The sequence below is a fragment of the Vidua macroura genome, chromosome 5, assembly GCF_024509145.1.
Source record: "Vidua macroura isolate BioBank_ID:100142 chromosome 5, ASM2450914v1, whole genome shotgun sequence".
Lineage (NCBI taxonomy): Eukaryota > Metazoa > Chordata > Aves > Passeriformes > Viduidae > Vidua > Vidua macroura.
Window position 1 is genome coordinate 69,187,395 of NC_071575.1, and position 21,672 is coordinate 69,209,066.

The 21,672-nt window shown below is 46.7% G+C and overlaps 1 protein-coding gene across 1 annotated transcript; it reads right to left on the reverse strand.

Annotated features, from left to right (window-relative positions):
• Positions 1-367: 367 nt before the first annotated feature.
• On the reverse strand, positions 368-21,318 carry GATA3 (GATA binding protein 3). Its single transcript, XM_053978875.1, is given in 10 exon segments — positions 368-2,161; positions 8,013-8,138; positions 13,547-13,692; positions 16,656-17,076; positions 17,078-17,189; positions 19,030-19,032; positions 19,986-20,043; positions 20,046-20,199; positions 20,201-20,584; positions 21,223-21,318. Coding segments are annotated over 9 exon segments (1,332 nt in total). The 5' UTR covers positions 20,228-20,584; positions 21,223-21,318; the 3' UTR covers positions 368-1,876.
• Positions 21,319-21,672: the final 354 nt, after the last annotated feature.

Below are 21,672 nucleotides of genomic sequence, written 5' to 3' on the forward strand. Positions count from 1 at the left end.
GTTCTTGCAGGATGAGACTGGCTAATGGCCTTTGAATTTTTCTGAATTTTCTTCTCTCATCAAATCCAGCCTTTCATAATGAATCCTGCCTATTCCTCCAAGAGAGGGACAGACCTGGTCCATCCTGATTTCACATCAAGATCTCAACTGTTGCTTATTTGATCTGTCACTGAGTACCCAATGAGACAGAGCAGAATGTGCTTTTCCAGCTCCTGTCCAAAACCTTTGCTTTTTTTCAAAAGCAGCTGGGATCATAAGCACCCTGCTGTACCTTTGCACTTATCCCAGCCCCAAATTGTCCTCAACACCAGTTTGGTCGTGGTTGCCTAAGACCCAAAGGGACCCATCCCACCTGGGAGCCCGAAATCACGCAGGGGCAGTGGCTGGGCTGCAATTCAAGGGACAGGGAGCACACACCGGACAGTGGGGTTACACTAACATGCAGTCCATTTATTTTTGAGGGTGTTTTTTTTCCTTTGTTCTGTGATTTATCTTTTTTTTTTATCAAGCCACTGCAAACATTGCTTTGGCTGTCAGCATGAGCGCAGAGACAGACATTCCCGTACCCGTGGTAACTATGTAATAAATACCATCCAAACAAACGCTAAGAAAAATTAATAAAGAAAGAAAAATATTCCTTTTCCCACCCCCAAGCACAAAACACTGTTAAGTCAACAGAATTTAATCTAGTTTATTCTCCAAAAAAAAAAAAAAAGAGGAAAAAATATGAAAACAGAACAAAACAAAACAAAAAAAAAAAAAAAGCAGGTCTTATCACTAGCAGTAAATAAATTTGTACAACCATTCAGTCTGTATAATAGGATGAAATAAATCTACATCTTTCTTATTTTGGTGCGTTGAATTATACATACAAACAACAATTACAGGAACTTGTTCACAATGCGTATAGACCTGGAGAATGGCTATCTGAAACCCCCTTGTTGGCAATGTCCGCATGTTAACACTGATTGCCTGACACCATTGGTACCTCCTACGTAAAAGGCCCGTGGCCCAAAATGAATGATCTCCCTACAGGTTTTATTTATTTAGTTATTTAGTTAGTCAGTTAGTTAATGCATCATCAAAACCGTTCTAGCCAGCCCCCTCCCCCTCCCCGGAAACGAAAAAAAAAAAAAAAGAAACCAAAATAAAAACTAACAAAAAAAAAAAATAAAATAAAATAAAAAATAAAAGGAGAAGACATGACTGGCAGTTGGTCCATTTGTTCATAAGACCGCGTTTCCTCTTGGTCTGCATTGTTTGTTTTTCTGGTTTTTAAATTGTCCTCCCATCTTCTTTTTTTTTTTCTTTTCCTTTAAAAAAAATTCTCTCGGAGTCCTTCATGCCTTTTTCTTTACAGCTCCTCAGATGCAATAAAGTCTTCCTCAAATGTACAGTATTTCTTACAATATAAGTTATATGCAATGTTCAGCGTTTTTTATTTTATTTTATTTTATTTTTTCACAGCACTAGAGATCCTGTCCAATAGGGAATGCAAGTTCTGAATGGCTTATTCACAAATGGTATCCAGATTCAGTGGGTAAGAATACATAGACGCCATAGTGAGTTCCTTTAAAAAGTGGCAAACATCACTTTTTTAAAACTTTTTTTTTACTTTTTTCTCTTTTTTTTCTTTTTTTTTCCTTTTTTTGTGCTTTTTGTAGTTTTTTTCTGCATTTTTAAATTTTTTTTCTCTCTCTCTTACGCCTTCAAATAACTTTTTTTTTTTTTTTTAATTTTTTTTAATTCTTTTTTTTTCCCCTCTCCCATTTGATTCGGGACGTCAGACCCATAACCACACGCCTGCAAAAATGCAAGTAGTATATAAAGTAAATCTCATTTTGAGACCGTAAGCATTCAGCAGGGGAGTCTCTTGCTAACCCATGGCAGTGACCATACTGGAGGGGTGGTGAGGTCCGAAGGAGAGGCTGGATGGAGGATGCATCGGTGTCGGTGTGGTCAGCATGTGGCTGGAGTGACTGAAAGGTGAAATGTGGCTGATGGAGGACATGTGTCTGGAGAGGGCGGCGGGGTTAAAGGAGCTGCTCTTGGGAAAGTCTTCAAGGTTGTCATGGACCTTTTTGCACTTTTTGGATTTGCTAGACATCTTTCGGTTTCTGGTCTGAATTCCTTCTTTCTTCATAGTCAGGGGTCTGTTAATCTAAACAAAAATCAATTATTTTTTTGTGCTTCCATCCCTTCTCCCCAAATCACCATGGGATCCATGTACCCCATGCCCCAGCCCAGCAGGACCAGCTGGTCACAGCCCCACTCCTCCCCTGTACACACCATGTGCTACCCAACCTCTCCATTTCCATCCCAAAATTCAGATCCCTCCAGGAAATCCCAAGCTCAGTTGAAATTTCTGAAGACAAGACAACAGAAAATTGCTGGCAGAGCCACACAGGAGCAAAACATATGCGAATAATTCACAGCAGCTGAAAAATTTCAACTATCTGCACATTAGGTAATTGCATTGTGTTTAGGTATGAAACCAATCATTACCTCCTGGAAATATTCCCCACAGACACTGTCTCACCCTGAGGCTTCCTGTCTGATCTAAAACCATTAGCAGCAAGAACTGCTGGCATTTCAGTGCTGTGAGGGGTCTCAGGCTTTCACAGCTCCATTAGGAAGCTGGGCAGCTCTTCACAAAAGGGACAGGTTTTTGTCTTATTTTTCTTCTTTCCAAAGATTTTGCTCTGATCATCCTTTCTGGTTTTCTTTAGCTAATCTGATTTTATTTCTAAATGCTTCCAGGTTTTTTTTAGGGAGGCTGAAACAGGTATCTGTGCTGACCAGCAAAGCATTTTCTACATGCATACAAATGTATCTCTGGGGAAAATAAACATTAAATTCTCCTCCTGAAACTACACAGCAGAAATGTTCATCCATGCATCCATCAGGGTTAGGAAATGGTAGCAAATGATCTGTTGGACGCGCTGTAAGAAATTCTTATTATTCTTATTACTTGAGGCTGTCCTGTGCAGGGCCAGGGGTTGGACTTTGATGATTCCAGTGTGTCTCTTCCAATTCAAAATATTCCATGATTTTACAATTCTATACTGCATAGAGAGCCAGCATCACAACATGCACTAGCACAAGTGACATGAAATTCCCACAAACCACACTTGGGAAGGGATTTATGCCTCCAATGTCCCTAAACAACCTTAAAAATCTGGGCTTGAGAATGTAAATGGGTCTTGCTCTGGCTCCTCTGCAGGATTTCACCTATAGCAGAAGGCAGCAAAATCACCCTGAGGCAGAACCATTTTTTATAATAAATGTGAGCACATGATGGTGCTGATGGATGCTGATTCTACAAAAGTTAGAAAAAATTGATCCACTGTCCACCAGGATCTGCTGTGAAGGACAATGAAAAGATGTTCCTGCAAAGGTCCTGAGCAACTCTTTGTCCATAAGACCTTAAATCAGCACAAGGAACAAAGCATTCCCTTCTTCCAGATCATAGCAAAGTTTCACTAGTTGCTCCTCAGCCCCTTTCTGGTCCCTTTTCACAGCATGAGAATCATTCTTGGATTTCTCTCCCCAGGGAGTCTGGGACAAAATAGCTCCCTGCTACATGCAAAGATGGAATTATGGGGAGAGGAAGGACCAGGCTCATCTCTGGTTTGTCATTCCAGTCTGAATTTGTGAGCCCAGGCTCTTTTTACCAGCAGTGACAAGAGCCTTCACCTCACCTAAAAATAGGTGAATAAAAGGCTGATTCCTCTGCCTCTGGATAAAGGGAGCTGGAGAGAGCAGCTGTGCTTGCCACCAGCTAAAGGTAGGAAGGAAAAATCTGCCCATGAGCAGCCCAACAGCCCTGTGGCAACAACAAGCAAAATTTAAAGTGTCGTGGGTTCCAAACACAATATAACTCGCTTCCCTGGCTTTCTGTCCTCACTGAGGGAATGAGGATGCCCACAAAAGGAAGGCCCTTTGCTCCAGACTGGGATTGTAAAGCTTTGCCTGGCCTGTTTTAAGTTTTTAACAGGGATGTGTTGACCAGGTTCAAAGCCAGGAAGAAGTCCCAGCTGAGCCCCACTAGGCAGCAACATTAGAGGAGGCCAGGAAGTGCCAATCCCTGACAAATCCAGCTCAGATCTGGGGAGGCACACACAGCCCCTGCCCCACCAGCTTCAAATGAGGATCAACACAAAGGCTCAGGGGCAGCCAGAGCCAATTTCCAGTTGAAGCAGCAAAGTTTCAAGCTTGGGAGCTGGTTATGGCAAAGTGACATAAGCCTGGTGGTTGGCACTGGGGCTGTTCTGGGTCTTGGAACAAGCACCCTTGCTTGATGTCATGTCCCACAGGACAGTGAACACTTCCCCAAAGCAACATCTCTCCTGTTTCACTCAATGTCTAAGAACAGGATGGCCCAGGCCATGATTTGTTGTGAAACTCAAGGATGGGAAGACCAGCTCTGTGTCAGGATGATGACAAAGCCATGGCCAGCCTCACAGCTGGGGTCAGAGCTGCCATCCAAGCTGTTGGCTGGCCACATCATCCCAGTGTAAATGGTCTCACACTCCGAGCAGGTAACTAACCCGAGAGCCAAACAGATAAAGACTCAGATAAATGTCAGGAACCAGCACAATCAAAGCGGCAAATTTTTTCCAGTGACTTCAAAGACCAGTCACAGCAGGGTAAAAGTGGACCCCAAAACATCAAAGCCAAGGACCCATCTCTGTTTCTGGAGTAGAGAAATGAAAGACCCGGAGGGAAGACCTTCTCCGTGAAAATTCATTCTGATAAAAATGACAAACATATGCAAAATTAAAATTAAACCAGCCCAACGCATGTATATGAAATTCATTAATTTCGGATGGAGCCAATTAATTATGGGCAGGAATTATGCTCTTTGTTTTATCATATGCAAAATACTGACTGCTCTGCTCTCGGGATACACAGGCCTGCTTTAGGGTATTGTGAAAGGGGCCTTTTCTGATTAATTTTACCAAAAATAATGGCAAATCACTCACTTCTACGGGCCCAGGCCAGCCTGCTGTGCACCTCCAGGAAGGTATATCCCCACCCATCCCTGAAGTGTGAGAAGGCTCATCCCACTTCTAAGGACTAAAATAACAAGGATGAGAACCTCATATTCAACAGATCAAATCCAGGGGATAGTCTTAACTATTATAGGTCTGATCTTGCTCTGACTGAAGACAATGGGATTTTGCCATTGACCTCAATAAGGTCCTGTCACTGAAGTGGGTTTATCCTTCAGACACAGTCATTACAACGTTGGGTTAATCTTCCAGGCTGGCTGTATCTTAGAGAGCACTCTGGGATGCCTCTGGGATGAAAGGCACCGTATCAATGTGAAATATTACTCATTGTTAATACTGGTGTTAATGGAGCCAGCTCTTGTTGAAGTCAGTGGGAGGAATGCCAACAGCTTCACTAAATGCACCCCAAGACTATTATGATTATTGCTTATATCCTACTGACAAATGGGTTTGCTTAAGCTGTGGGAATCAACAGTAAAACAAACTGATATAGCTCCATGAAAAAATTAACACCATGGAAAAAAATTAGCCTTTTCACTGCAATCGTTCCCGGTGTGGACATAAAATCTGAGTAAGTTTCAACCGCAGATCAATCCATTAAAATATCCTAATGATGTTAAGGTCCCAGAAAATTTCATTAAACCCAAAGAAAAGAAAAAATGGCGAGGGGGGGTGGATAAATCAGCAGGCAGGAATTTGCTACAGCCTAGCCTGAAACAGGGTTAAGTCAACTTCCAAGCATCCAAAGACCTTTCACTGGCACTGGCACAACATCCATGCTGACAGCTGCTTGGGAGGGACATGCTACAATCAGCCTCTCTATTTCTGACCCCTCTCCTGATGGAAATCAGGAGATAATATACACACAGGGATCAAGATCACACTTCTCACCACAGTCATAACTAAATACTTTAGTAAATACTTTACTAAATACTAAATACTTTGGTAAGTACTTTAACAAAATTAAAAAAAAAAAAAGTATCTACCCACTCATATCTGGATTTTAGTATCATTGCCTGGTTATTTTGCTGCACACAGGAGCTCAGTCCTCTGGGGGTTTCATTTAAGCAGGATCCATTAATGGCGTTGCTCATAAGGCAAGATGCTACTTGACTTTGGTAAGTAGCTGTGCTGAGCTTTTAAGCAGCTGTTGGTGTTTTTAATGAATATGAAAATGGTTCCAATGTGCTCAAGGCCTGCCCCATGTCACAAATTTCACAGCTGGATCGGCATTTCCCTAAACACTGGATCTAGGGGTCAATTCAGGCCAACTAGTTTTGCAGTGTTAGTGCAAAAAATAAAAGGATGTGCCCTTGCAGGCACATTTCTGGAGAACCTCAGCACTCAGACACCACTCTACACAATTCAGGAGGAGATTTCTCCAGTCAGATGTCTACAGTGGAAGTAGACACATCATAACTCATCATCCTGCCATCTTTTGCAGGCATGGGGAGGAGCTACGCTGTCTTCAAGGGTAGAAGTCACCCCATTGAAACACAGGCATCCACCAGCACCAACTGAGAAAGGCCTATTTTCTTCAAAGGGCTTTGCTGGCTACAGGAGGAGCAGCTCCTTAGAGGTTTCCCAGGCTATATGATTTAAGCCCTACCACTGGTGGTTACAAGGCCAAAATGGGAACAGAGCATAAGCATAGATCCCCTGCTCAGTGAAGCTGGCTGACCTTGATCCCTTCTTGCCAAGGAAATAGCAAACAGAATATTTTCTCATGATATTCTCGTGATATTCTGAGTTTTCACTCTGGGTCCAGCCCAGTGTGTTTGCAATGACCACACTGAGAGTTTGATGACAAGCTTTACTTGCTACATGAGACTCAAAGCATGCTGAGACACCTGCCCCCTTAAAGGTAAACACATTTTCCTTTTTTTCCAAGAGAGATGCCTCCCATGAAACAGGTGAAAAATTAGCCTGGTTGTTTGTTGGGGTTTTTTTCTACTTAATCCAAACTTGTTTACTCATCCTAAAAAACCAAACAGTTTGAAATAACAAATGGAAGGGACTGAGATACCACAAGGTTTGGATGCCCCATGAAACCCGATACATCTTTGATGTGTTTCCATGGGTGGACATAAGGGCAAAACAAAACCCCAGATTTCCAAACCAAACACAAAGCAATCAACCACTAGTGGAAAAAAAATATATATCAAAGCAGAGAAATTGCAAGTCTTTTCCTTCTTTTGACATAATAATTATTCTAATGCCACATGTGGAATGAGAGGAACAGGAGTAGTCTTAAGTCTCCTTTATTAGCAGTATTATTCAGTAGAAGACTTTTCAGGTCCCTTTAGCTCTTTCCCTGGGGCACATATCCCTGGTTCCTGCAAGCTGGCTTTGCATGGAGATATTAGATTAAATCTGCCAGCCATTTCATTTCATTTCATTTCTCCTTCCCTTCCATGACAGATGCTTTGAAATTCACATCACAGGTTAAGCAGACTCTGCAACCCACTAACTAAATCAAGTCCTTTTTTGGTTTGGGACTCATTTGCATCAACCAGTACAAACACAGGGCCTAAATAAATCATCTTTGGGGACAGGGCAAAGGCAGCCACAAACCCAAGAATGATCTAAATAGTTTCTGGCACGTACTTCTTTTTTTCCAGAGTTTGTATTTGCTGGAGGAACCAAGCTACACATTGGAGGGATACCGGCTTGCAGGACAGTGTGCCGTCTTTTCCAACTCTCTGAGCCCAATCAGCAGCAGGTAATGTCTCTCTGTGTTGACCTACCTCTCCTTTCTTGGCTCAGGCAAGGAAAAGCTCTAACATTACCCATGGACAGCCTTGTTTTATACCTCCCCAAGTTGGATAGGCTACGTTCGAAAGGCTGACGACTCATCGCTCCAAACCCCAAGGTCCCCAAAGGGATAACAGAGGTCTCAGCACCACCCGAGACTGGAAATCCTCAAGTTAAGAAAGAGTTTGGATCATTGAGCACCAAAGCTGAGGCCCCATTATTGAGTATTACAGTCACACTTACATTGTGCAGCTTGTAGTAGAGCCCACAGGCATTACAGACGGGATCGCCGTTGGCATTTCTCCTCCACAGGGTGGTAGTGGTGGTCTGACAGTTTGCACAGGACGTGCCCGCCCTCCTGGCTGCAGACTGTGGGAAGGAGGGAAAGAGAAGAGAGGAAGAGAAAAACACCCATGTTAAAAAAAAAAAAAATGCAATCAGCAAAATTTCTGAGAAAGAAAACATCAACCCTGCAAGACTGACGCACATCAGCAGAGGCCTCCAGAAACTGACTTGTGAGAACAAATAATAATTGTGAAAAAAAATCCCCAAGGTACTTTAATCCCAAATTATATGTGAACTGAATCAGGTGCCAAAGGGCATCCTAAAAGTGAGTGCTAAACCTCTGATAGAACTCATCAAAATTAGCAGCGCTGGCACAGCCCATTCCAGAGGGGAAAATGTTATTTAAATGCCAACATGTCTTTCCATCTTAATTCTCCCAGACCCCCCAGGGGTCTAATTCTGCAGTCAGGGCCTGAACTGACAATTGCTGGAGTCAAGGGCGTGAGTCACTCCGGCTCCAGCGAGCGCCGGGTGAGAGCCGGGTGGGCAGCTGCTCGCCGGGCCCGACCGCAAGCACAGCCCGGTCCCGTAAGCTCAGCTCAGCTTCAAAGGAGACAGGCTCCAGATCGGAAATAACACTGTGGCAAAGAGCAAGAATCCCAACTTTTTAATTACACCCTTTTCTCAGCCCAAACATTCATGTTTATTTAAGGATTGGTAACAAGCCTGAAAGAAGAATTTACCGTTTCATAAAGGGGTAGGAACAAGAAAAAAATCTACGTGGCAAAGTGTATACAGAAGCTTTTTTTGTTAGCTGTGATAATGACTTAGCAAAGTCAAATTTAGTAAAGTTGCTCTTCTTTCACATGCATAAATTCCTACTTATCATTTAAAAACTGTAACTTTAGCAAACAAATTGTCCTTCTGCCTCTGAAGGAGGAACAGGAGTTTTCAGACTGCTGTGTGAGTGTGTATGTGTGTTTGCGTGTGTGCGAATGCCTACGGCTCCTAAAAAAAAAAAGACCTTTAGATCCCCATCCTATCTATTCTTCATCAATATGACATGGTCCCAGAGCTCTGATTTCATCCCGATGCGTTGCTTTCAATGGAACTGCTCATGTGCTTAAAGTTAAAACATGTGCTTAAGCGATTTGCCAGATCATAGCAATGCTTGGCACCTTGCAGAACTGAGCCTTTAATGCTCTCTTTTGTGCTCTTACTGTTTCAAATTTACCCCTCACCCCACACAGCCGCACACTGTAGCACATCCAACGTTAAAAAAAAAAAAAAAAAAAAGAAAAAGAAAATACCGCATCTTTGGATACCGTACAACAAACCCAAAATGCAAACATGGACACTGGCACAGCCTTAGCGTTAATACCAACTCTTGTTAGGTCATGTTGCAATTTTAATCATAATTGAACGCGGCGTAGGTGGAGAGAGGACGGGTTGGTTTTGCTTTAGATAGGGGAGGATTTTTTTTTTTCTTTTAATTAGACAAAAAGGACTGTCTAAAAAATAAATAAGACAATGCCCATGAGCACTAGGAAGCATCACAAAGTGGCTGATCTGACAGCGAGTGGCTCTCTCAGGCTGCCCGGTGGGACAGTTCCATTTTGCCTGACCATAAACCACTCTGAACCAAGCCAGTCCCACAGAGGCCTTTAGCTGACTTCTCTGTGCTGGTGACAAGCAGGAGCAGGGGACAGCACATGGGACTTGAAGAAATCCCAGGACCAGCAGAGAAGATGAAACATCCCACCATGAAGAGCAGAGCCCCGAACTGATGTACGCACACCTCCTGATCACGCCATGGACCCAAACTGGACTCCCTTCAAAATCACCAGGATAACGAAATGTGTTCCAAAGGCAGCATGGAGAAAACAGCTTGCAAAGCCAGGTTCTCACTAAAGAGTTGGAGAAGAGTCTGCAGCTCGCTGGCCCCAAATTCCAGACACTCGGCACGGGTGGCTTGGAGGGGCACGAGGCTGGATTGAGTCTCTTGGTGGCAGCTTTGCCTTTATCAGACCCAAAAATCAAGCCTAAGGAAATTTCTAAAAACCAGTGATATTTGGCTTAGCCCACACAGGGGAAACATCTCCTTTGAAGATATCTGGGGTTTCTACACAGCGCTTGCCGTAATTTCTCTTACAGCAAGCGCGTTCAAAAGACACGCCTGGTCACCACCTTGCTGCCTTCAAACACATTCTGACATTAAATAAGCAAATAAATCACAACATCTACTGTCTTCTCTTAAACTATTTCCAGCTATTGTGTTTCATTTGCAAAAATTCAGCATCATTAGCTGAGTATTTTAAGCTCTTTTGGTCTCAGGCTGCACCTTCTATGCTGTACCAACTTCTACTGGGGACACAGGCAGTGGGCAGGAAACAATGAATAATAATGCTATTGTAAAGCTCCCAGCAATGGCATCCACTGACGCTAATCAACCACTCGGGCCTGGCCATGTCAGTAATGGGATGACTAATTAGCTGCCCCATATCATCTATAGGGCCACAGCCCATGGCACAGCTGCCGGTGAGCAAAGGCACAACTTCACAAGTGCTAGAAGTGATGAAAAGGTGAAATTGAGGAGGTTGGAGTAACCAAGTACTAATAAAGATGCTTAATTAAGGGACATTTTCAGTGTCTGCATTTACCCACAAAGCTCCAAGCATCATTTTCCTAAAATAAGATTGCATGTGCATGGGCCTGCTGAGAAATTGGCTATAATCCTTCCAAAACCAGCTTGGCTAGACATGGAAACGGAGAGCTCTGCATCTGCATGGGCAGGGAATGGGAGAAAAACTAAAGATTTCTATCTCAGCAGCAATGGGGCTGCCACTGCCTATGACAGGGACAGGAATGGCCTCCAGGAGGGCTGAAGACGTTTCAGGCAGTGATGGTGTGGTATCACCTGCCTGTTCTTGATCCCTCTGCCAACATCTCCAGGTCTTCCACCTTCCCTCTCGAGATGAAGCAGAGCTGTCTGAGCCCCCTCAGCCAGCAAGACTTCATCCCTGTCACCTAAAGGACACCCTCACTAAGACGCCCATTGAATTTAACAAGGCTTGGGCTGGGTTCTCAGCATCTAAGAATTTCTTTGCTTCCTCTCTCCCACCCATCAAATCCTATCATTAGTTTCAGTGCAGCTGTGATCAGAGCCTATGAAACCAGCCCGAGGTTACGCAGCAAACTTGTGGCAGAGGGAAGGAGCTGGATCCCCACCCTCAGCCTCCATCCACAGCCTTGCCCAGCCCGCCTGCCTTCACAGCAGGAGAGATCCAGTCAAGCCACAGCTACATGCACGTCCACATCCAGGCACAGAAAATGCAAATGCAAGCCCAGCTCTGGTGCCTTCTGACTATTTTTTTTTTTCAGAGGTTAGCAAGGGAAATTAATATAGGTGCAAACAGCATCAGGGACGTTTCTCTTTTTTTTTCCTTTTCCCAGGCAGTGCTGGGGGTGGGGAGTTGGTGGGGTGGGGGAAGTAGAAAAATCAAATTTCACATTTAGCAAAGGCCGCATTTAAAGAAGGGGAACTTTTTGTAACTTTAACTAAAATGCCCAAAGATTGGAACGATAATGCAAGACAAGGTCTCTCTTTACTTCTTTTCTTTCTTCCTCTTTTTTTTTTTTTTTTTTCCCAAGAATGACCTTTTACTATGTATTTATTTATATAGTTCATTTTACATGTGCCGGGCTCAGGGTGACTCGGGACATTCTTTCGTGGTTCCATCAGACACTTTTTGAAAGCTCTCCCCCTCTTTCCAGCCGCTTTCCTATTCTGCCTCCCCCTCCGCTTGTTTGGATATGCTCAAGCTCCTGTGTGTTTGGACTGGGGAAACGGAGCTGTTGTTTAGGAGTTATCTCCAGGGCTCAGATATCCGGCAGCTTTTTCCTAGGAAGTTAACTTTACACATAGAGAGAGAACGAGGAAAAAAAAAAAAAATAAAGAAAACGAGGGCTGTGTGTTTAAGACAGAAGGGCCGGGGGGAGGAGGAGAAGAGAACAAGAGAGCTGCCCAAAAAAATCAAAATTCCAGTCTGTACTTCCCTCCCTAGAAAGCTTTTCCTCTTTTCTAACAAGGCTATGAAAGATGAGAGAGACAAACATTTTCCTATACGGGAAAAGCCTGTATAGGAGGGCACGGAGAGGTTTCACACGCAGGAAGTTTGGCAGGGTAGAGAAGCAAACCCACATCTTCCCCAAAACTCACATGGCCAGACAGAGTTATTGTTGATGCCCCTCACAGCGTAGCCCTTCCTGGGAAGGTACCCTGCAAATGCTTCCCAGAGCCAGAGGGAACAAAGCTGATACAATTTTATGGGTGTCTCGCAGGTGAGGAAGCTGATCCTGACCTAAGAGCTGTGAGCACCTTCAAGGGGAACACGAATGAACCAGCCTTGTCCTGCCTGCAGGGTCTGTCCATGCTGGGCACAAGCCTCACCAAACTGGCCAGATCCAACCATCAGCTCAGAAATTCCACAGAGAGGTGATTCCTCCACATTTTAGGCAGCCCCCAGGAGCCCTTCCACGTCTTTAATCCTGACAAAACCAAATGTGCCTCGATTCGAAACATTCAATAACTTCCCAAGCAGGGACCATAATTTTTCCCCTGCTTGATATATTTTTCCCCTTGTGGTCTGCCTGATTATTTGCCAAATACACTTTAACACATTTACATTAAGCCATGCCCACAGCTTCCAGACCTTTTTGTGGCTTCCAGGGAAATGCACGAACAGATCGCTGGGGATGCTGTAACGTATTGCCTGTGCTCAGAGCAGTCACCAGTCTTGTAACTATTATTTCAAACATTTACCCACTCATTTTGTCTTCCTCCAGTTTCTGTAGCCTGGGCACACACTTGGCTTTGCACACTCACCATCCTCTCTGCCTCATGTCCTTGTGACACCTTTTGAGACCCAGATGGCACAGACATAAATGACCACACCATGTACCAGTGGCACCAGAACCTGGTGGTTCCAGCTTTTTGCAGGACCAAGGTCTGTCTGATGCCCCAGTGATGCTCCAGATCCAGTTTGGGTCCCTTCTCCATGACACCACCAGCCAAGGGGGATAGAGACACATTAAGAACAGGAGGGCAGAAGTTTGGAGAGCCCGGGAGAAACCCTGTATTCCTGATAATCTCTTTGGACACTGGGAAATTATTATCCTGCCCTTAGTCCCTGGAACATCTCACTATCCTCGGGTCACCATCCAGAAGCACCGTGTGGAGTTGAAAACTCCATTCTGGTTTGCAAGAAGCCCTGGATATTGATTTTTAAACCTGTTTTGCAGTTTGCAAGAGGATCAGACAACTGAGGCCCACAGCAGCTGGGCCCATCTCTCCAAGCATCCCTCCCTCCCAGCCCTCTGACACAGTGGGACCAGTGGGAGCTGGCTGGGGTTCCCTGTCCATCCTGAGCGGCAGATAGGAAGCAGAAGTTGCAGAAGAAGAAGAAGAAAAAATAAAACAGATGGAGACTCACCAGTCTTCTCTTGGGTTTGATCAGGGGCCGGTTCTGCCCGTTCATTTTGTGGTAGAGTCCACAGGCGTTACACAAATAGTGCCCAGTGCCGTCTCTTCTCCACAGAGGGGTTGAGGTAGCCCCACAATTTACACACTCCCTGCCTTCTGGAAACAAGAGAGCACATGGTTCACTTAGGGAAAGCAGAGATAAAAGAGGCTGAGGAAAGCCCCCCTCCCCAAAACAAAACCCACAACCTCCCAAGAGACCCAGCCATGCCAGACCCTGTCAGGCCCCCCCAAGCTCAGGATTTCCAAGCAAGGGTCCAAAGCCATGAGTGGACGATGTCCCTGGCACAGTCTGGTGGGCTCTGGTCCTGTTCCCCTCCCCAGCGCCGCTCCAGGCAGCATCAGGCCTGTGTCCCAGCAGCAGGAAAGAGGGATGGTGACAATGACAACCCAAATGCCATGGTGGCTCAATGGACTCCCCAAAGAAGCTCTCACTCCTCCCACGAGTCTTTTTGGAGGAGTAGGGGGAGCTGACAATTTCCCCTCACCCTTGGATTAAGGGCTTCTACAACTCTGGAGACCCCATGTTCCCGTGGGCACCAGAAAAACCCTGGCAGGCCTTGCAAGAAACCTCCAACCCTCTACACCCAAAATAATGGATACAGAGTTTAAGTCCATGACCCCCTTTCTGATGTGTATGAGGACCCCAGTGTCACTCCTTGAGCACTCTTCCAGCTCCCAGGGGCATTCATGAGCCTGGAGGGCTCTTCCTCTGGTCTCAGGTCAAACCACATCAAGGACCCCCAAAATAATCACAAAACATCTCCCCAGCTCCAGCCAATACATAACAACTCCGACAATATCTGCTACTGATTAATTTGAAATTAAGCTTCCACCACCCAAAACTTTCAGAACCCCCCCTGGTTTCCCCACATCTGCAGCCTGGTGGTCCATCCTGGCTATATGGGATAGCAAACAGCCCCAAGCCTACCTCATAAGTTCTTTCCCTCCTTCTTCTCCTTCTTTTTGGGCACCTCTTTATCCTCTCCCTGGCTATTGCAGTGGGAGATCTCCCCCAGCCCACCAGTTCCCAGCTTGGAGGAGGGAACTGGGAGTGTGCAGACCCTGCCTCCCAACTACTTTGAGAGTGTTTGAGGGGGGTTTTTGTTGCCTCTTTGGTTTAGTGGGGGAAGTTTTTTGTACCTAACGTCAGTCATGGCCCACCTGAGAGCAGTGGCAGACCTCAGCCGGGCAGAGCAGAGCAGAGCCAGCTCAGCACAGAGCCGGCTCCCCGCTGCCCCAGCCCGTGCTGCCTTCGAGCAAGAGGCATCCGTGCCCTAACCACAAACGGCAACCGTTTTTCCAGAGCCTTCGCACTGAACCCCTCTTCTCTCACACCTCCCCAACAACTACAACAACAAAAAAAAAACAAACAAAAAAAAAAAAAAAAACCAAAACATTTGCAGCCGTCTCTCCCTCTTTTATCCTGCAAAATCGCCTCCTTCCTCCTTTTTCTCCAGCTCTAACCCTCTTTGTCTGAGAGGTCCTAGCTTGCTAAGATCAACTTCTGAAGGGGAAAATGAAAGAGAGAGAAAGAAAAAAAAAAAAAAAATAGGTGTTGCTGCTGGTGTTGGTTTATCACGAACCGCAATGTCTTTCTAGAAGGTAAAGCAACAGAAAGTGGCAAAAGGAAAACAAGAGGGGAGGGCGGAGGGGGGGGCGAGACGGTTTGAAAATACCGCGCAGCCGGTGGGTGCCCCGGCGGGAGCTGCGGCTCGGCGGGCGCCGAAGCGGCCGGGGGATGCTCAGCACCGCCCTGGGCGACAATAAACCGGTCCCTACGCCGGACACAGCACCCGGTCCGTACTGGGGCCAGACGGGGAGCCCGTCCCGTTAATACCCAGTCGTTTTGTTCCCCTCCGGTTAAACGGGCAAAGCCGCTCCCGGGCTGTTTGAGTCTCTGTCCCTCTCTTTTGTTTCACCCCATCTCTCTCTCTCTCCTGCTTTCATGTACAAAACATACAGGTCTGGGTTTTTTTGTCACTCTAACCGCATCCGGACTCTATTAAAGTTCCTGGCGCTGGATAAACAATGCAACTGTCGCGTGCAGCAGTCTGAAAATAATTGGATTAGCTCAAACATATCAGCTAAATAGAGACAGTCCCCTGCTCAGACAGACAGAGTAAATGTCACCCTGGAAAAACCCTTGAAAACTGATCTCATTCATGCCAGGCAACCCCGCAGCAGCCTCCTCGGAAAAACAAAATAGAGAGAGAAAAAAAAAAAAAAATAAAAGGGGGAAAAAGAGTTTTGACTAATCGCCCTTTCCCTCTGCACACAAACACACTCCCCTCGGCTCACTCCCACCCCTCTCGTGCACACAAACGTCCAAGCCCGGTGTTGTTCAGGCGTCGGGAGCCGGAGCCGCGCAGCCCCTCGCACCCCATTCCGCGGGGTGCGCACAGAGCTGGGGGCCCTCCAGCTCCCGCCGGGAAAGGCGGCCAGGGGGACACTTTTAGGGACTCTCCTGAGGGGTGATCCAAGCCCCCTGGCACGGAGCTGGCTGGGGCTGGGGGCTGCGTGGGCGAACTCTCCGCAGCGCCCCGGGGAAAACCCTCCTCGCATCCCCGGGCGCCGCATGGGAAGAGGCCCTGGGAAGAGCGAGGCGGAGGGCGGGCGGGGGAAGTTGGCCGGGATTTAGCACCATTATTAAAATACAGGAGAGATCACTAATGCTGCGGTTCCCTCGGTTTCGCTTCCTCCCCGGGCTCCGCAGCTGAGCGCACCGTGGGCACCGGAGGGGCCGGATCGCCCCCGGGACTGGAGCCCCGCGGCACCGGGTGGGTGGTTTGAGTTCCTGGGGCCTGTTTCTACCCCCAGCCAGGGCTGGACAAGGGGGAATTTGGTTATAAACCTAGCAGAGCAACCTGTGGGGAAGGTGAAGTGTCGTGTGCGTCCCCCACGAGGGCTTCAGCCCCTGCTGCTCATCACACGGATGCTTGAGCACATGTCCCTGCGTGCGGGGGGGAGCGAGGGGTCAGCCCTATCCCTTTGCCCCCCACTTTTCCCCCCCAACAGCTTCCTCTCCCGAGCAGCGGGAATGAAGAAGCCAAAAGCCCTACCTGTGCTTGACCGTGCTTTTGGTCGCGATTTACACCCAAACCCGGTTGGCGATCCTCCTAAGAGGCTACTGGGGGGAAAAAGTCCAGAGCCATATTCTGGGACATACGGTGGGTAGGTAGTGATGGGATGATGAGCGGAGGAGGTGGCTCCTCCTAAAGAGGCCATGCTGCTCCGAGAGTGAGAGGACTCCAGCTTCATGGTATCGGCCAGGGACACCTGGTATTTGATGCATTCCTTCTCGTCCTGCCGGGTGGAGCCGGTGGAGCCAGGGGTGGAGATGGACGGATCCGGGGACACATCTTTAGGAGGGGTCGGCGGGAAGGTGAAAAGGTGCGGGCTGGAGTGGCCGGCGGATAAAGTGGAAGAGGAGGCGGGTGGGTAGACGGAAAGGGGTCCCGGTGAGCTGTGATGGATGGAGGTCCTTGGAGAAGGGGCTGAGGTTCCAGGGGGAAGCGCTGTGATGGCTGCTCAGCGCCTTGCTCCCGTCCAGCCAGGGCAGCGAGCCGTGCAGCAGCGGGGGGCGGCACACCTGGCTCCCTGCTCGGAGAAAACACGGAGACACGTCGGTCACATCCCTCTGCCACCCTGACAAAGTCCCCCGTGGGGGTCCCGGGACATGCATCCCCCCACCACCAACCCCCTCATCCTTCCCAAAGCGCTCAGCATGCCCGGGGGGAGCAAGGAAAATTACATCTGATGAGAAAACACCGTACTACTCTTCATAAAAAATTAAATTTTAAAAAGCTACAAGAGCACGGGGTGGCAGCTCCGGTCCTGTTGAGGAACGTGTTTTGGGGTCGAGACCCTCCAAGCAGGGGTGCCAGCCCTGTGACACGGGATTTGGCGAGCTCTGCTTCACTCTCATCCGTTTTCCAGGCAATCCCACGAAGACTTTGAAGGAAAGATTCTGCGTGAAATTGCCAAGTCCCGACTGCAGAAATATTTTTTTCTCTTAGCGAGAAAATGATTTCCCAAACAGAGCCGTGAGCTATAAACCTGGGAATTCTCTGGTCAAACGAAGAAGACCAGAAAATGTCCACAGATATGATTAATAACCTTTGCAACAGGGCTGATAAACTTTGCAAACCACTTAATTTGTCTTTCCTTCCTCCATGAGACTGTACAAAAATGTTAGAGGTCTTTTTCACGATGATATGGCACACGCAGAGGGTACCAACTGCCTCAAAAGAAATGCTCCCATACCCTTTTTTGTGACAAGGGACACTTCACTTGTCTACTAAAATACAGACCTGAACTTTGTGGGGAAAAAAATCCACTAGATTTCTGCAGCCAAATCTTTTTCCCTTTAGTTATAAATGTTCCTAAGGTATTGCACCTAGTATTTTTAATTATTTTTGGCCCTTGCTAAACAAATAAAAAAAAAAATACGTCCTAAGAATTAAATCTATCCAAATCCACAGCAACTTGAGCGAATGGCTGTAAGATGGAAAACACAATTATTCAATTGGAAGGAAGCAAGTTTGTGTCTGATAATAAATGCCTGGAAAGTCTCTGACACCTAGAGATCTTTAACCTCTGTAGGCACTGTGATATGTGCATAGAGATTGCTAAATGTGCAGAAGGAGAGATGCAAACACGGATGTATAGAGCCACAGATAGTTATAGGGTGGACACATATGTTTGCATGGGGAGCTTCTAGGTGTCTAGAAAAGCTCCAAACTGGTTTTCACCATACCAGGCACTCGTGAACAATACTGAAAGTCGCTGCTCGAAAGGAGAGAAGGTGGGTTATACGAATAGAAAGGGTCAAGATTCATTATCTTCTCCAGGGAAGTAGCATAGTAAATAATATTCAGGCTAGATCAGAGAGACCACATTTCCACTTTCTGCTGATATATTGGGGGAAAAAAAGAAATTAAAAGGGAAGAAAAGAAAGAAAGGACAAAGACTGCTGATCCTTAAAAATAATTGTTTAAAGGGACTAATAGCAGAACAATGCAGTTACTGAGCGGAGCCTAATGCAGGCTCACACTCAACAAGTTGCTGAGGGCTGGGAGCAGCCTCCTGAACCCGCTCGGCTCCATCTCCACTCTGCTCAACCCATTTTTCTCCATGATTTTGGGGTTATTTCCACTGCAAACCTCGGGGATTTAGGTTTTGCCAAGACAGAGATCACTGTCCGGCTTCACAAACCACCCTCTGTTCTTTTCCCTCCTTTTTTTTTTCTTTTTTTTTTCTTTTTTTTTTTTTTTTTTTTTTTTTTTTTTGGTATTTTTTTCCTTATTTTCTAAGCCATCCAGGTAAACTCCAGCTATAAATACTGAATCTCTCCACTTCTTCATAAAAGATGGCACCAAAGTACTCAACACATCCCTCCTCAGACCTGGGCCCCATCGGCCCCAGGTATTTCACCTCCTTTCTAAGAGCTGTGACCCAGGAACAAGATTCACACTGTGGATCACTACCTTCCTGCAGGACCCTCAGGACAACACACCAGGTCTGATACCTAATTACCACACGGGCTATATTTTTTTTAGTTTCTTTCTTATTTTAAACCCACGCCATGGTGCTGTCCTGGGTATGTGTGCAAAACTTTTGTAGCAAGCCTAACAAGCTCACCAAGTGTGAATTAAATAGCCCAAGCGTGAGGACAGCAGGGTCATTTTCACACCCCTGCTCTCCAGCTTGCTTTGCTTCCCCAGAGCAGCTTAATCGTGCAAAACTAAACACAGTATGAAAACACTAACTGTTAACCAAATTAAAGAGAGGGGGGAGAAACCAGAGCGAAAGAGAAGGGGGCAAAGAGGAAGAAATCAAGAGCAAGATGAAAAAGAAAGAAACAGAAGGAAGGCGAGCAAGAGGGAAAGAAGAGAGAGAGGGAAGAGGGATGTGAGATAAAAAGAGAGGATGAAAGAGAGAGAGAAAGAGAGAAAGAGAGAAAGAGAGAAAGAGAGAAAGAGAGAAGAGAGAAAGAGAGAAACGAGAGAAAGAGAGAAAGAGAGAAAGAGAGAAAGAGAGAAGAGAGAAAGAGAGAAAGAGAGAAAGAGAGAAAGAAAGAAAGAAAGAAAGAAGAAAGAAAGAAAGAAAGAAAGAAAGAAAGAAAGAAAGAAAGAAAGAAAGGAGAAAAATAAATAAAAAAAAAAAAAAAAGAAAGAAAGTGAAAGAAAAAAGAAAGGAAGGAAGGAAGCCCGAATTTTTATTTATTTCCAATAAGCCAAACCCAAAATCCACCCGTGACGTAGCTTCCCCGCCGGCAGGAGAGGGTCTGCCCGACGGCAGCGGGGGCTCGGGGCAGCGCGGAGCCACCGGCACCGGGGCAGGGACCGGGAGCCGGCCCGCGGGAGCCGGGGCTCGGCGGGGGCACTCACCCGTGGTGGGCCGTGGGGTATCTCTGCACCGTGGCTCTCACGGAGTTGCCGTAATACGCGGGACGGGGTTGCCTTGTCCGTCGATATTAAAAAGTACATCCACTTCCTCGGCGAGAGGATACTGCGTGGGGTCCATGTAGGTATGGCCAAGCGAGGGGTGATGCGAGTCCGGGTGCTGCCCATTGAGCACGGCCGGGTGGTGGTGGCTCACCCAACCGCGGCTGGTCCGTGGAGACCTCCATCTTCCGCGCTCGCTGCTCCGCCGCTGCTCTTCCTCCTCCTCCTCCTCCTCAGCAAGGCGCGGAGGGCTTGAGATCGGAGCGGGAGACGCTGCCGGAGTTATGCAGGGCGGGGAAAAGTGCTCGGCGAGTTTGGGGATGTTTCAGGTTAGGTTTGGTTTAAAGTGGAGGGAGTTGGGGGTATGGTGATAAACGATCGATTCCAAAAAAAAAAAAAAAAAAAAAAAAAAGGGGAAATAATGAAATAAAAAGGGAGGAAAAAAGGGAAAACAAAAAAATCTCGGGGGAAAAAATTTCTCTACGAAGCGAGATCCCCTCGTTTCTTCCGCTCTGTTGCAGATGTTTCTCTTCTTTGATCACCTGTAACGAGAAAGAGGAAAGGGAAGGAGCAGAGAGAGAGAGAGAGAGAGAGAGAGAGAGGCAGGGAGAGAAACGTACTTGAGAAGTTCTGAACTTTAGCACCTGACTTTTTAGGCAGGAGCAAACCCATCCCATCCCTCGGCAGCCATCCCTGGGAAGCGCCTGCTCTGCCCTGGACCCACCTCTCCAGCGCCTCTTTCTCTTTCGCTCTCTCCTCCCGGCTCAGAGCGGAGCCCAGCAGCTCCCACCGCGCTCCTGCCGCCCCAGCTCTTACTTTTCCTTGGGTTTGGGTTTTTTTTTTTTGGCGCTTTTTTTTTTTTTTTTTTTTTTTTTTAGGTCGTCGCGGTTGTTTGTTTATTTTTTTATTTGTTCCATTTGCACCTGAGAAGCTCCAGTGGCTTAAGCCGGTGAGAACTTGTGCCATTCGCTGCTGAGCAGCCCAGAGTCACTTTGCTCATTAATTATTATGCAACCGAGAAAGGGGGGAACAGGGGGAAAAGAGAAGGGAGGGAGGGGGTAAAGCGATGGAAGAAGAGAATGGGGGTGAAAGGAAGGAGCGAGGAGAAAAGGAGGGTGGGGAGAGGAAGGAAAAAGAAAAATTAAAAAGCGACAAGTTGCTCAAGAAATTCCGCACAAACCTTGGTGGAGAAGCAGTATGTGACCCAGGAGGGATGAAGCTGAAAGTGCTTGATCAGATCAGATTGTGCTCGCTCGCACTATTTTTTTCCCTACTTTTTTTTTCTCCTCTCTCTCCTTTTTTTTTTTTTTCTTTTTTTTTTTTCTCTTTCTTTCTCTTTTTTTTTTTTTTTTTTTTTTTTTTTACAGGGAAGGCATTCTTTCTGAAAGGAGCAGGATGGCGCCAGCCGGCTCAGTGCTTACAGACAGCTGTGGCGAGACGCAACTTAAGGAGGTTCCAGTGTCATGAGCCCGGGGAGGCGGAGCCTGAGGAGGGGACCGGGCCGGGCGCTCCGGCCGCCCCCGCGCTGCCCCCGCGGGAACCCCCCGGCAACAAACTTCTGTTCATGCCCCCTCCACACACCCTTTCAAAATTTATTTTTGAAAACTTTCTACTTTTTTTTTTTTTTTTT